The sequence below is a fragment of the Hypanus sabinus genome, chromosome 2 (assembly GCF_030144855.1).
Source record: "Hypanus sabinus isolate sHypSab1 chromosome 2, sHypSab1.hap1, whole genome shotgun sequence".
NCBI lineage: Eukaryota > Metazoa > Chordata > Chondrichthyes > Myliobatiformes > Dasyatidae > Hypanus > Hypanus sabinus.
This window is the reverse complement of record NC_082707.1, coordinates 40,549,921-40,564,524: the sequence shown is the minus strand read 5'-3', so window position 1 is coordinate 40,564,524 and position 14,604 is coordinate 40,549,921. Positions and strand designations below refer to the sequence as shown.

At 41.4% G+C, this 14,604-nt stretch overlaps 1 protein-coding gene across 2 annotated transcripts in view; it reads left to right on the top strand.

The window, feature by feature from the left end:
- The window catches only part of ccdc39 (coiled-coil domain containing 39), a 133,897-nt gene that overhangs the window by 25,457 nt on the left and 93,836 nt on the right, over positions 1–14,604 (top strand). For both annotated transcript variants that reach the window (XM_059944769.1, XM_059944778.1), the window contains exon 9: positions 1,258–1,390. In XM_059944769.1, the coding sequence (XP_059800752.1) occupies positions 1,258–1,390 (133 nt within the window). The remainder of the gene's footprint in view (positions 1–1,257; positions 1,391–14,604) is intronic.

Sequence of the window (14,604 nt, the reverse complement as noted above, 5' to 3'; positions counted from 1 at the left end):
TAAGACTGATATAAATAGAAACACAATCAAGCTGTTGGGGGCTCTTAAGCTAGTTTGGTAGGAGAAATTATGAGCAATTGATGAGGCAAGGTCTGATTAGGGATAGTTGGTATGGTTTGTGAGGGCAAGTTGTGCCTGATTGATTTCTTCGAGGACATGACAAAACAATTTGATGAAAGTAGATGTGTTAAATGGACTTCAGTAAAGCATTTGACATGGTAGGTGTATTCAGAAAGTCAGAGCCATGGTAACCGGGGAAACATGGCTGCATGAATTCATAATACTCTCATGATCCTAGTGAATGAAGAGTATTCTGCCTGGAGGTTGGTGACTAGTTATGTTCCATAACGATATGTTCTTGGACCCCTGCTTTTTCTGATTTTTTTAATAAATGACTTGGGTGAGGAATCGGAAGGGTGGTTTAATAAGATTTCAGATTGCACGATGGTTGGTGGTTTTGTGAATGGTGTAGAAGGTTATCATAGGTTAGCAGGGGGCAGTTGACAGGATGCAGAGCTGGGCTGAGATGTGGCAAATGGAATTCAATCTGGTAAAGTGTGATGTGATTTACTTCGGAAGTTTAAACCTGAAGGCAGAGTACTGGGTTAACAGCAGGATTCTCAGCAGTATTGAGGAACAGAAGGATCTTGGCTCACATCTCAAAATTGCTGCACAAGTTGATAGGATGGTTAAGAAGGCATATGGTGGGTTGGCCTTCATTAGACAGGGGATTAAGTTCAAGACCCATGACCCATGAGGTAACCTTGCAGCTCTAAAAAACTTTGGTTAGATCACACGGAGTATTGTGTACAATTCTATTCACTTCTTTGTACTTCCTTGTAGGAAGGATCTAGAAGTTCTCAAGAGGATGCAGTGGAGATTTCCCAGGATGCTGCCTAGATTAGTGTGCATTTCTATGAGGATAGGTTGAGCAAGCTAGGGTTTTTCTCTTTAGAGCAAAGGAAGATGAGAGATTACTTTATAAAGGTGTATAAGATGGTAGGGTGCACAGGATGGACGGTCAATACCTTATTCCCAGGGCGGAACTAACTCATATGAAAGGGAATAGCTGTGAGGTGATTGGAAGAAAACATAGGGGGGGATGTCAGAGGCAGGTTTTTTACACAGTGAGTAATGGTTGTGTGGATCGTGCTTCCCTATGAACGAAAAAAAATCCTATTAATGGTTTCACTGAAACAATATTGGGTGAGGATTTGATGTTGATTATGTTGATCAGTTTTGTTATTTAACTTGCAGACTAATGAAAGTGAAAGAGGAAAGCAAAGCTCTTGAGGGCAAACTTAAAGCTGTGACTGAAAAAGTGGTGAGTTCTGAGGAACAGATGGCTAGAATGGAGAAGGAACTGAAAAATGAAGAAAAAGTAGTAAAGGTGAGTAAATTACAACTAATTTTAAAGTAAAATCAGGACTTTTTAAGTCCTGTGACTTAAAACGTATATTTTAGTGTTTTTTTTAGTTGGTATAGTGTTGATTTAAATAAAACTTTGTAAATGCCTATGACAGTCCAAAGAGCATACATTTTATAAAGCTACCAGCAAATCATATAGAACAATTGTAACTAAGATATGCAAAAATTGAAAACAAGCTCAGTTAGTTTCTGTGGAGCAAGCATGGAGAAGTTATTAAGCTAACATGGAGAAGAGCCAAGCAGCTGCGTAACTACGGAAACTTCCAAGAACAACAATTACCCTTTAATTAACTGTAGGAGCTATACAATACCATTTCCCATGAAAAATATAGAGTGACTGTAAAAAGACTGACCTGAGTATGAGGAATGTAAATCAGAAGGAGTAAAAGTAGAGAGAACTTGTTTGGAATTGAAAAGAATATTTCAGTTTTTATGAACAATTTAGATGTTTTGGATTTAAATGCCTCAATTGACCAAGTGGGTAGTTGTCGTTCAGCATAGTATGAAATATATAAATGACTAGAGCAATATTTGCTAAGATCAGCATACAAGGGGTGATTGATAAGTTCGTGGCCTAAGGTAGAAGATTATACAACACACACAAAATGCTGGTGGAACACAGGAGATTATACAGCTCTCTTTACATGCACATGCAGTTCAACTCTTTGAGTGATTATGCAGAAAGTTTGATGTTAATAACTCATCGGGGTGATTGATAAGTTTGTGGCCTAAGGTAGAAGGAGATGAGTTATAGGTTTAAGTGCAATAGGGATCGATGTGAGAAGGGAGGGGAGTAATGGATTAAAAGTTATATATATGAAAACACGAAGTATAAGAAATAAGTGGGTGAGGCTCAGTTGGAAATTGGCAAGTATGATGTTGTAGGAATAACAGAGACATGGCTGCAAAAGGACCAGGGCTGGGAAATGAATATTCAAGGGTATACGTTCTATCGAAAGATCAGACAGGTGAGCAGAGAGGGTGGGGTGGCTCTGCTGGTAAGGAATGAAATTCAGTCCCTTGCGAGGGGTGACATAGAATCAGGACATGTCGAGTCGGTACGGATAGAACTGAGAAATTGTAAGGGCAAAAAGACCCTAATGGGAGTTATCTACAGGCCCCCAAATAGTAGCCTGGATATAGGGTGCAAGTTGAATCAAGAGCTAAAATTAGCATGTCGCATAGGTAATGCTACAGTTGTAATGGGGGATTTCAACATGCAGGTAGACTGGGAAAATCAGGTTGGTACTGGACCCCAAGAAAGGGAGTTTGTGCTGTTTCACCCGTTTCTGCCTTCAAGGGCCCAACTTTGGTCTTAACTAATTTTTTTTTCCTCTTCACATACCTAAAGAAGCTTTTTTTATCTTCCTTTATATTCTTGGCTAGCCTACCTTCGTACCTCTTTTCTCCCTGTACTGCCTTTTTAGTAATCTTCTGTCAGTGGAACAACAATGGCAGGTATTTCTGGGAATAATACAGAAGGTGCAGGATCAGTTCATTCCAAAGAGGAAGAAAGATTCTAAGGGGAGTAGGGGACAACCGTGGCTAACAAGGGAAGTCAAGGACAGCTTAAAAATAAAAGAGAAGTATAGCATAGCAAAGATGAGCGGGAAGTCAGAGGATTGGGAAACCTTTAAAGAGCAACAGAAGATAACTAAAAAGGCAATACAGGGAGAAAAGATTAGGTATGAAGGTAAGCTAGCCAAGAATATAAAGGAGGATTGTAAAAGCTTCTTTAGGTATGTGAAGAGGAAAAAATTAGTTAAGACCAAAGTTGGGCCCTTGAAGGCAGAAACGGGTGAATTTATTATAGGGAACAAGGAAATGGCAGACGAGTTGAACAGATCTGTCTTCACTAGGGAAGACACAGACAATCTCCCAGATGTAATAGTGGCCAGAGGACCTAGGATAACAGAGGAACTGAAGGAAATTCACATTAGGCAGAAAATGGTGTTGGGTAGACTGATGGGACAGAAGGCTGCTAAATCCCAGGGCCTGATGGTCTGCATCCCAGGGTACTTATGGAGGTAGCTCTAGAAATCATGGACGCATTGGTAATCATTTTCCAATGTTCTAGAGATCCAGGATCAGTTCCTGAGGATTGGAAGGTAGCTAATATTTTAAGAAAGGAGGGAGAGATAAAACAGAGAATTATAGACCAGTTAGCCTGACATCAGTGGTGGGGAAGGTGCTGGATTCAATTATAAAAGATGAAATAGCAGCACATTTAGATAGCAGTTACAGGATCGGTCCGAGTCAGCATGGATTTACGAAGGGGAAATCATGCTTGACAAATCTTCTGGAATTTTTTGAGGATGTAACTATGAAAATGGACAAGGGAGAGGCAAGGGATGTAGTGTACCTGGACATTCAGAAAGCCTTTGATAAGGTCCCACATAGGAGATTAGTGGGCAAAATTAGAGCACATGGTATTGGGGGTAGGGTACTAACATGGGTAGAAAATTGGTTGGCAGACAGGAAACAAAGAGTAGGGATTAACAGGTCATTTTCAGAATGACTAGTGACTAGTGGGGTACCGCAAGGCTCGGTGCTAGGACCGCAGCTATTTACAATATACATTAATGATTTAGATGAAGGGATTAAAAGTAACATTAGCAAATTTGCAGATGACACAAAGCCAGGTGGCAGTGTGAAATATGAGGAAGATGTTAGGAGAATGCTGAGTGACTTGGAGAGGTTCGGTGAGTGGGCAGATGCATGGCAGATGCAGTTTAATGTGGATAACTGTGAGGTTATCCACTTTGGCAGCAAAAACAGGAAGGCAGATTACTATCTGAATGGTGTCAAGTTAGGAAAAGGGGAAGTACCAGATCTAGGTGTTCTTGTACATCAGTCACTGAAAGTAAGCATGCAGGTACAGCAGGCAGTGAAGAAAGCTAATGGCATGTTGGCCTTCATAACAAGGGGAGTTGAGTATAGGAGCAAAGAGGTCCTTCTACAGTTGTACAGGGCAGACCACACCTGGAGTATTGTGTTCAGTTTTGGTCTCCAAATTTGAGGAAGGACATTCTTGCTATTGAGGGAGTACAGCGTAGGTTCACAAGGTCAATTCCCGGGATGCCGGGACTGTCATAATTTGAAAGGTTGGAGCGACTGAGCTTGTATACACTGGAATTTAGAAGGATGAGAGGGGATCTGATTGAAACATATAAGATTATTAAGGGATTGGACACGCTAGAGGCAGGAAACATGTTCCCAATGTTGGGGGAGTCCAGAACCAGAGGCCACAGTTTAAGAATAAGGGGTAGGCCATTTAGAACAGAGTTGAGGAAAAACTTTTTAACCCAGAGAGTTGTGGATCTATGGAATGCTCTGCCTCAGAAGGCAGTGGAGGCCAGTTCTCTGGATGATTTTGTCGTGGTTTCTCGTGCCCCACAAATGATTAGGAGACGCAGAAGATTCTTCAAGAAGGGTTAAACTTTAATTTGCAAATCAAAGCTGAGACAGTCATTGAGCTAGTCGCTGATTGCCCACCGATCTTTGGACATAGCATGCTTTATAGCAATCTCCTGGTTTAGTTGCATTAGCATATGCAATCGGTCTATAGTTGCGTACCACACATACATCCGCCACTATTGTTTCTACCCATTGACTTAATCATGTTCTAATCTACATCTCTTAGCTACCTTGTCTTCTACATTCTTAATATTTCATTCTCCTGCTAAATTGGGTACATGCATAGCAAATAGCAAACTCAGATTACATAATTTACATCTCTTAGCTTCCTCTCATTAATACAACATTGTCTTCTACATTCCTAGGATTTCATTTTGGATACATGCATAGCAAATAGCAAGTTTCAAAGCTGACTACATAGTTTTGGTTACACAGAAAATAATGCAACTTTTATACTCCAATACTTTCAACAAAAAGTTAGATAGAGCTCTTAAAGATAGCAGAGTTAAGGAGTATGGGGAGAAGGCAGGAACGGGGTACTGATTGTGGATGGCCTGCTCCTGCACCTACTGTCTATTATCTCCTTCGACCTTAGGCCACAAACTTATCAATCACCCATCTGTGGACACTTTCTGGAAGTTCAAGATCTGTATGCTCCACAACCGCTGGACTAAGTGTGTAAAAGTAGGAGGGCACTATGTTGAAAAATGAATATGCTAGGTTTTCTAAAATTGACTCCTCCTACCTTAGGCCACAAACATATCAACCACCCCTCGTATCTTTAAAATCTAACTATTTGTATTCAATTATCCTGGATGTGCTGTATGCATCCTGGAGCATTAAGCATCCATATCAAATAAAATTGCACAAAGTGACTCCATTACGTCCACAAGCTCAGAACTACCTGCAGTGGTATTGTGACATTCAAGCAGAGAATGAATAAAACTGGATGGATAACCTACCATAAACCTAGGCACTGAATACAGACACAACCAAATTGTTCTCAGCCCAATCAACCATGTGTAGTCCTCCTCGCAAAAACCTGGGTACAGTTATCTAAATTGCAAGAGCTATCCTGCATATAGTAAGATGAGGAACACAAACCAATCATCATAGTGGCATCAGAAGTGGAGAGAGTGAGCAATTACAGAATCAGAATCAGGTTTATTATCACCGGCATGTAACGTGAAATTTGTTGACTTAACAGCAGCAGTTCAATGCAGTGCATAATATAGAGAAAAAATTTAAAATAATAATAAATAAATCAATTACAGTATACATATATTGAATAGATTAAAAATGTGCAAAAAACTGAAATACTGTCTATTAAAAAAAAGTGAAGTAACGTCCAAAGCTTCAATGTCCATTTAGGAATCAGATGGCAAAGGGGAAGAAGCTATTACTGAATCACTTAGTGTGCGCCTTCAGGCTTCTGTACCTCCTACCTGATGGTAATAGTGAGAAAAACTACAGTATAAAGAAGGCAAGACAGCAGCTGTATTTAATGAGGAGTTTGAGGAGATTTGGTGTGTCAAGTAAACACTCGAAAATTTCTACAAATATATCATAGAGAGCATCCTGACTGGTTGCATCACCAACTGTTATGGGAGGGTAGGACTATCACACAAGATCAAAGTAAGGTGCAGAAACTTGTAAAATTAGCCAACTCCATCATGTGTACTAGCTTCCATAGTATCAAAGGCATCTTTAAAGAGCAGTGCCTTAGGAAGACAATATCCATTGTTAAGGATCCCCATATCCCATGTGCCATCTTCACATTCTTACCATCGGGAAGGAGGTACAGAAGCCTGAAGTCACACACTCAGTGATTCAGGAACAGCTTCTTCTCCTCTGCCATCTGATTTCTAAATGAACATTTACCCCATGTACACTACCACACTACTTTTTCATTTCTGTTTTTGTACTACTTATTTTAACTTAATTTATTTTATATATACTTAACATAACTCAGTTTTTTTCTCTATTTATCATGTATTTCATTGTACTGCTCCCATAAAGTATTTCACAACATGCTGGTGATATTAAACCTTATTCTGATTCTGATATGGGTCAAACAATAGGTTGACATCACAAGACTCACATTTATACTTTTTGGACAAGATACCTGGCTACGTCCTGCACCACTCACAGGACATAGCTAATTTGTGGCATTTGTAGTCTGCCTATTGGTAGAAGTGACCATTGTACAGTACTTCTGGAGACAGGTATTGTCTTCATATTGAGAACAGAATAAATTATGCTGTGTTGCACAAAATGAATCAGAGTCAGGTTTAATATCACCTGCATGTGACGTGAAATTTGTTAATTTAGTAGCAGCAGTTCAATGCAATACATAATATAGAAGAAAAAATATAAATTAATAAATCTTATTCAGTATACTTTATACAGTATACATATATTGACTAGATTAACAATTGTGCAAAGAACAGAAATACTATATAATTTTTTTTAAAGTGAGTTACTGTCCAAGGTTTCAATGTCCATTTAGAAATCAGATGGCAGAGGGGAAGAAGCTGTTCCTGAATCGCTGAGTGTGTGCCTTCAAGCTTCTGTACCTCCTACCTGATGGTAACTGTGAAAAAAGGGCATGCCCTGGGTGCTGGACGTCCTTAATAATGAATGCTGCCTTTCTGAGACACTGCCACTTCTCAGCCCAGTTTTGCATCCTATCCATGTCCCAATGTAACTTCTGACAGCCCTCCACACTATTCACAACACCCCCAACCTTTGTGTCATCAGCATATTTACTAACCCATTCCCCCACTTCCTCATGCAGGTCATTTATAAAAATCACAAAGAGAAGGGTTCCCAGAACAGATCCCTGAGGCACACCACTGGTCACTGAACTCCGTGCAGAATACAACCACTCTTTGCCTTCCATGGGCAAGCCAATTCTGGATTCACAAAGCAAGGTCTCCTTGGATCCCATGCCTCCTTCCTTTCTGAAGGAGCCTTGCACAGGGTACCTTATCAAAGAGGTTCAAAAAACTAGGTAATGGTAGAAATCTAGAAAATTATAAGGCTAACAGGAAGAAGCTTAAGAGTGAAATTAGGAGAGCCAGAAGGGGCAGTGAGAAGGTCTGGGTGAGTAGGATTCAGGCATTCTATAAAAATGTGAAGAGCATGAGGATAAGTTGTGAGAACATAGGACCAATCAAGTTTGACAGTGGAAAAGTGTGTGTGGAATTGGAGGAGGTAGCGGAGGTACTTAATGAATGCATTGCTTCAGTATTCACTACGGAAAAGGACCTTGGCGATTGTAGGGATGACTTACAGTGGACTGAAAAGCTTGAGCATATAGACATTAAGAAAGAGGATGTGCTGGAGCTTTTGGAAAGCATCAAGTTGGATAAGTCACTGAGACTGGAAGGGATGTACCCCAGGCTACTGTGGGATATGAGGAAGGAGATTGCTGAGCCTCTGACAATGATCTTTGCATCATCAATGAGGACGGGAGAGGTTCTGGAGGATTGGAGGGTTGCGGATGTTGTTCCCTTATTCAGGAAAGGGAGTAGGGATAGACCAAGAACTCATAGACCTAGTTTCATCACCTAGTTTTTTGAACCTCTTGTAAGCTTTTCTTCTTGACTAGATTTTCAACAACCTTTGTACACCATTGTCCTTCTACCCTACCATTCTTTCCGTCTCATTGGAATGTACTTATGCAGAACCAACGCAAATATTCCCTGAACATTTGCCACATTTCTGCTCTACGTTTCCCTGAGAACATCTGCTCCCAATTTATACTTACAAGTTCCTGCCTGATAGCTTCATATTTTCTCTTGCTCCAATTAAACGTTTTCCTAAGTTGTCTGCACTTATCCCTCTCCAAATCTATGGTAAAGGAGATAGAATTGTGATCACTATCTCCAAAATGCTCTCCCACTGAGAGACCTGACACTTGATCAGGTTCATTTCTCAATACCAGCTCAAGTATAGCCTCTCCTCTTGTAGGCTTATCTACATATTGTGTCAGGAAACCTTCCTGAATACTGCTAACAAACCACCCCATCTAAACTCTTGCTCTAGGGAGATGCCAATCAATATTGGGAAAATTAAAATCTCCCATCATGACAACCCTGTTATTATTGCACCATTCCAGAATCTGTCTCCCTATCTGTTCCTCGATGTCCCTTGATGGTCTATAAAAAAAACACCCAGTAGAGTTATTGACCCCTTCCTGTTTCTAACTTCCACACAAAGAAACTCAGTAGGCAATCCTTCCATGACTTCCTCCTTTTCTGCAGCAATGACACTATCTCTGGTCAGCAGTGCCATGCCCTCACCTCTTTTGACCTCTCCCTGTCCTTTCTGAAATATCTAAAGACTGGCACTCAAAGTAGCCATTCCTGCCCCTGAGCCATCCACATAACTGTAATGGCCACACATCATAGCTGCAAGTACTGATCCACACTCATCTGCTTTGTTCATGATACTCCTTGCATTAAAATATTTGCATCTCAAACCATTAATCTGAGCACATCCCTTCTCTATCACCTGCCTATCCTCCCTCTCACACTGTCTACAAGTTTTCTCTATTTGTGAGCCAACCTCCTCTTCCTCTTTCTCTTCAGTTCGGTTTCCACCCCCCCCCCCCATCAATTCTAGTTTAAAATCTCCCCAATAGCCTTAGCAAACCTCCCTGCCATGATATTGGTCCTCCTTGGATTCAAATGCAACCCATCCTTATTGTACAGGTCACACCTGCCCCAAAAGAGGTCCCAATGATCCAGAAAACTGAATCCCTGCCCCCGCTCCAATCTCTCAGCCACACATTTATCCTCCACCTCACTCCATTCCTATACTCACTGTTGCATGGCACAGGCAGTATTCAAGAGATTGCTACCCTTGTGGTCCTGCTTCTCAGCTTCTTTCCTAATTCCCTGTAGTCTGTTTTCAGGACCTCTGGTTTTGCGTTCACAGAATCGCCTGTCTAACCCCCTAACTACAGAGTCCCCTATCACTGCTTCCATCCTCTTCCATTCCCTATCCTTCTGAGCCACATGGCCAGACTCTATGCCAGGGGCACAGCCACAGTTGCTTCCCCCAGGTGGGTCGTTCCTCACCCAACAGAACTCAAACAGGACTACTTATTGTTAAGGGAGACAACCACAGGGATACTCTCTAGTATGCGACTCTTGCCCTTCCCCCTCCTGATTGTCACCCACTTTTCTGTCTCCCAAGGCCCCGGTGTGACTACGTGCCTATAGCTCCTATCACTTCCTCATTTCCCCTGTCCAGATGAAGGTCATCAAGCTACATCTCCAGTTCCCTAATGTGATCCCTAAGGAGTTACTGCTCGATGCACCTGGCACAGATGTGGCTATCCAGGAGGCTGGGAGTCTCCCGGACATCCCACCTCCTGTACCCAGTACAGAACACTGACCTTGCAGACATACTTCTTAGTCCTATTCATTCCTCTTCACTAGTAACTTACCTCGCCTCAACCCTTTATTGCTGAAGCCCTGTTGAACTAAAGCCCTCCTACTCTGACTCCCTGTACTCTGATGTCCACTCTATAAGCTGTCTTCTTTTTAAATTCTTCCTGCCAGTCTAACTCACTGACGTCCACGCGCCTGCTGAGTCGTGCCTCGATCATGTGCCTCCAAGTACTCTGAAACCTCATTGTTAATATTAGACTCTACTGAAGTCAGGCCAACTGGTCTATCAGTTCCTTTCTTCTGCCTCCCTCCCTCCCTTCTTAAAGAATGGAGTGGCACTTGCAATTTTCCAGTCCTTCTGACCCATTCCAGAATCTATTGACTCTTGAAAGATCATTACTAATGCCTCCACAATCTTGTTAACTACCTCTTTCAGAATCCTGGCAGGTAGCCCATCTGTTCCAGGTGGCTTACCTATCTTCAGACCTTTCAACTTCACATGCACCTTTTCCTTAGTAATAGCAAGTACAGTCTCTTCTGCCCCCTGACACTCTCGAATCTCTGGCATACGGCTGGTGTCTTCCACAGTGAAGACTGACACAAAAGACTTATTAAGTTCATCCGCCATTTCTTTGTTCTGCATTACTACCTCTCCAACATCATTTTCCAGGGGTCCAATATCCACTCTCACCTCTCTTTTGATCAAAAAAGATCTTGGCGATTGTAGGGATGAGTTGCAGTGGATTGAAAAGATTGAGAATGTAAATATTAAGAAAGAGGATGTGCTGGAGCTTTTGGAAAGCATCAGGTTGGATAAATCACCAGGACCAGACGGGATGTACCCCAGGCTACTGTGGGAGGCAAGCAAGGAGATTGCTGAGCCTCTGACAATGATCTTTGCATCATCAATGAGGATGGGAGAGGTTCCGGAGGATTCGAGCATTGTGGATTTTGTTCCCTTATTCAAGAAAGGGAGTAGGGATAGCCCAGGAAATTATAGACCAGTGAGTCTTACTTCAGTGGTTGGTACGTTGATGGAGAAGATCCTGAGAGGCAGGATTTATGAACATTTGGAGAGGCATAATATGATTAGGAATAGTCAGCATGGCTTTGTCAAAGGCAGGTCGTCCCTTACAAGCCTGATTGATTTTTTTGAGGATGTGACTAAGCACGTTGATGAAGGTAGAGCCGTTGATGTAGTGTATATGGATTTTAGCAAGGCATTTGATAAGGTACCCCATGCAAGGCTTATTGAGAAAGTAAGGAGGCATGGGATCCAAGGGGACCTTGCTTTGTGGATCCAGAATTGGCTTGCCCACAGAAGGTAAAGAGTAGTAGTAGATGGGTCATATTCTGCATGGAGGCCTGTTGACCTGTGGTGTGCCTCAGGGATCTGTTCTGGGACCCAATATTCTTTGTGATTTTTATAAATGACCTAGGTGAGGAAGTGGAGGGATGGGTTAGTAAATTTGCTGATGACATAAAGTTTGGGGGTGTTGTGGATAGTGTGGAGGGTTGTCAGAGGTTACAACAGGACATGCAAAACTGGGCTGAGAAGTGGCAGATGGAGTAAACCAAGATAATTGTGAGGTTCATTTTGGTAGGTCAAATATGATGGCAGAATATAGTATTAATGGTAAGACTCTTGGCAGTGTGGAGGATCAGAAGGATCTTGGGGTCCGAGTCCATAGGACACTCAAAGCTGCTACGTAGGTTGATTCTGGTTAAGAAGGCATACAGTGTCATCAATCGCGGGATTGAGTTTAAGAGCTGAGAGGTAATGTTGCAGCTATATTGGACCCTGGTCAGACCCCACTTGGAGTACTGTGCTCAATTCTGGTCACCTCAGTATAGGAAGGACATGGAAACCATAGAAAGGGTGCTGAGGAGATTTACAAGGTTGTTGCCTGGATTGGGGAGCACGCCTTATGAGATTAGGTTGAGTGAACTCAGCCTTTTCTCCTTGGAGCGACGGAGGTTGAGAAGTGGCTTGATAGAGGTGTACAAGATAATGAGAAACATTGATCGTGTGGATAGTCAGACTTATTCCCAGGGTTGAAATGACTAGCACGAGAGGGCATAGTTTTAAGGTGCTTGGAAGTAGGTACAGAGGAGATGTCAGGGGTAAGTTTTTTACACAGAGAATGGTGAGTGCGTGGAATGTGCTGCTGGCGGCGGTGATGGAGGTGCCAATGATAGGATCTTTTAAGAGACTCCTGGATGGCTACATGGAGCTTAGAAATATAGAGGTCTATGGGTAAAGCCTAGATAGTTCTAAGGTAGGGACATGTTCGGCACAGCTTTGTGGGCCGAAGGGCCTGTATTGTGCTGTATGTTTTCTATGTTTCTATTATATATTTAAAAAAAAACTAATAGTATCCTTTTTTATATTTTTGGGTCATTTACCTTCATATTTCATATTTTCTCTCTTTATGGCTTTTTTAGTTGCCTATCTTTGGTTTTCAAAAATTTCCCACTCCTCTAACTTCACAGTAATTTTTGTTATATTTTATGCCTTCTTTTCCTTTTATGGTGTCCTTGATGTTCGTTAGCCATGGTTGCCTCATCCTTTCTTGATCTTCATTTTTGGGATGTATCTATCCTGAGCCTTCTGAATTGCCCCCAGAAATTTCAGGTATCGATTTTCTGCTGTCATCCCTGCTAGTGTCTTCTTTCAATCATCTTTGGCCAGCTCCTTTCTCATGCCTCTGTAATTCCCTTTACTCCAATGTAATACTGATACATCAAACCAGGGGATCATTGCTAAGTCAATGAGAAGTGTAGAAGGGATATCAAAAGAATCATTCGGCTTATTCAAAAATGATGAGGAGCCAGTCTACCAAAGTAGCATACTTAACAGTAAAAACACTGCACAGTAAACAGAGAAAAGCAATTCTTAGCCAATGAAACAAGTTACAGTTCTGCACATTCACCACATCTAGTCATAGATGATGGTGGAAAATTAAACAGCTAAGAGGACGAGCAGGCTTACATTACAAGAAAAGACAATATCCTAGAAGTAGTACTTCAGAAACAACTGCATTCTCTAGCCAAGGTGTTTCAATTCAGTTACGCTCCTGGCAGGTATCTGTTAATGTGAAAAATTGTCTTCTTCACAAAAAGGAGAAATCCAACTTGCTACCATCTATGAAGGAAGATAAATACTCATTTTAATGTTAATTGGGGAGGCTACGTGAAGATTTATAGACAGAGGTAAACTTTAAATTGAGTTGAAGAATAAAAAGAAATTTATGATTGAAGAGTGTGAAGAAAACCGAAAAAGAGATTCAAAGACAAATGAGAGATTCATGCTATCTTAACTAGCACTGATTGTGGCAAGTTTGTAATTGTCATTCTCCTAATTAGAGGGTATCCCAGTGTGTAGATGTCTTGATTTATGGAAAGCAGGTTTTACACAAATTATCACATACATTTTAAAGCATTATTCAATATAGTAATCTTACATTAAAATATTTTGTGTTCATTTATGACTGTATAATGTTCAGTATATATTCCATTAGTTTAATTATTATTAGTGTTAGGTGAATATTTGATAAAATGAAAGAATTCTGACAAGTGTTCAAGTTCAAGTATAGTTGTCATTCAACCATATACATAAATGTAGCCAAAGAAAACAGTTTTCCCTAAGTGTATGTAGAGTGATACAATATGATGGTTAGTTCTTCACTTGTGAAGATGAGGAGGGAAAATCTTCATTGCTGTAGGACTTTTCTTCCTGCCTGCGCTGTGTAGATCTATAGTGAGGATTGGTGCTCGTGAACCAATTCCACTCTTTAGGCCAGGGAATGTTCCACAATGGCACAGCAAGCTGCAATGACCGCAGCATCTGCAAGACTGTAGGTTGAATATTGGAGTTTTCCTTCTAAATAGACTGCCTTGCAAGGCTAACAAGTCGTATCTACCCGGGTTTGGAATCAGAGTTGTCCTTCTAGGCTGGCTGCCAGCCAAGGCTGTAAGTCCAGCCTGCCCACCCAGGTATACCACTGAACACTGAGTTGCACCATGATATAGCAAACTCAGTAAGAACAAGGATGCCATGTGAAGGTTTTGCTATGGGTACAGTAGTATAGGAGAGGCCATATGCGAGTGATCTGCTGCATTGCAAGCCAAATAGTGGACCTGTGGCGATAACTACACCTGGAAAGGCGAGGCTGTGGCAAGTGCTTCAGCTTCCTTAATTGAGCAGGACGTCTCCCATCCCCAGTACAATATGGGTGGCTGTAGAAAACTCATTTCTGGCTTATGAAGGAATTGATTTATGGACAATAGTCTGGATAGAATCTTTATGTAATCTGGTATGCTGCCTGTATACTGATTTTCTTTTCTGTAATCATGG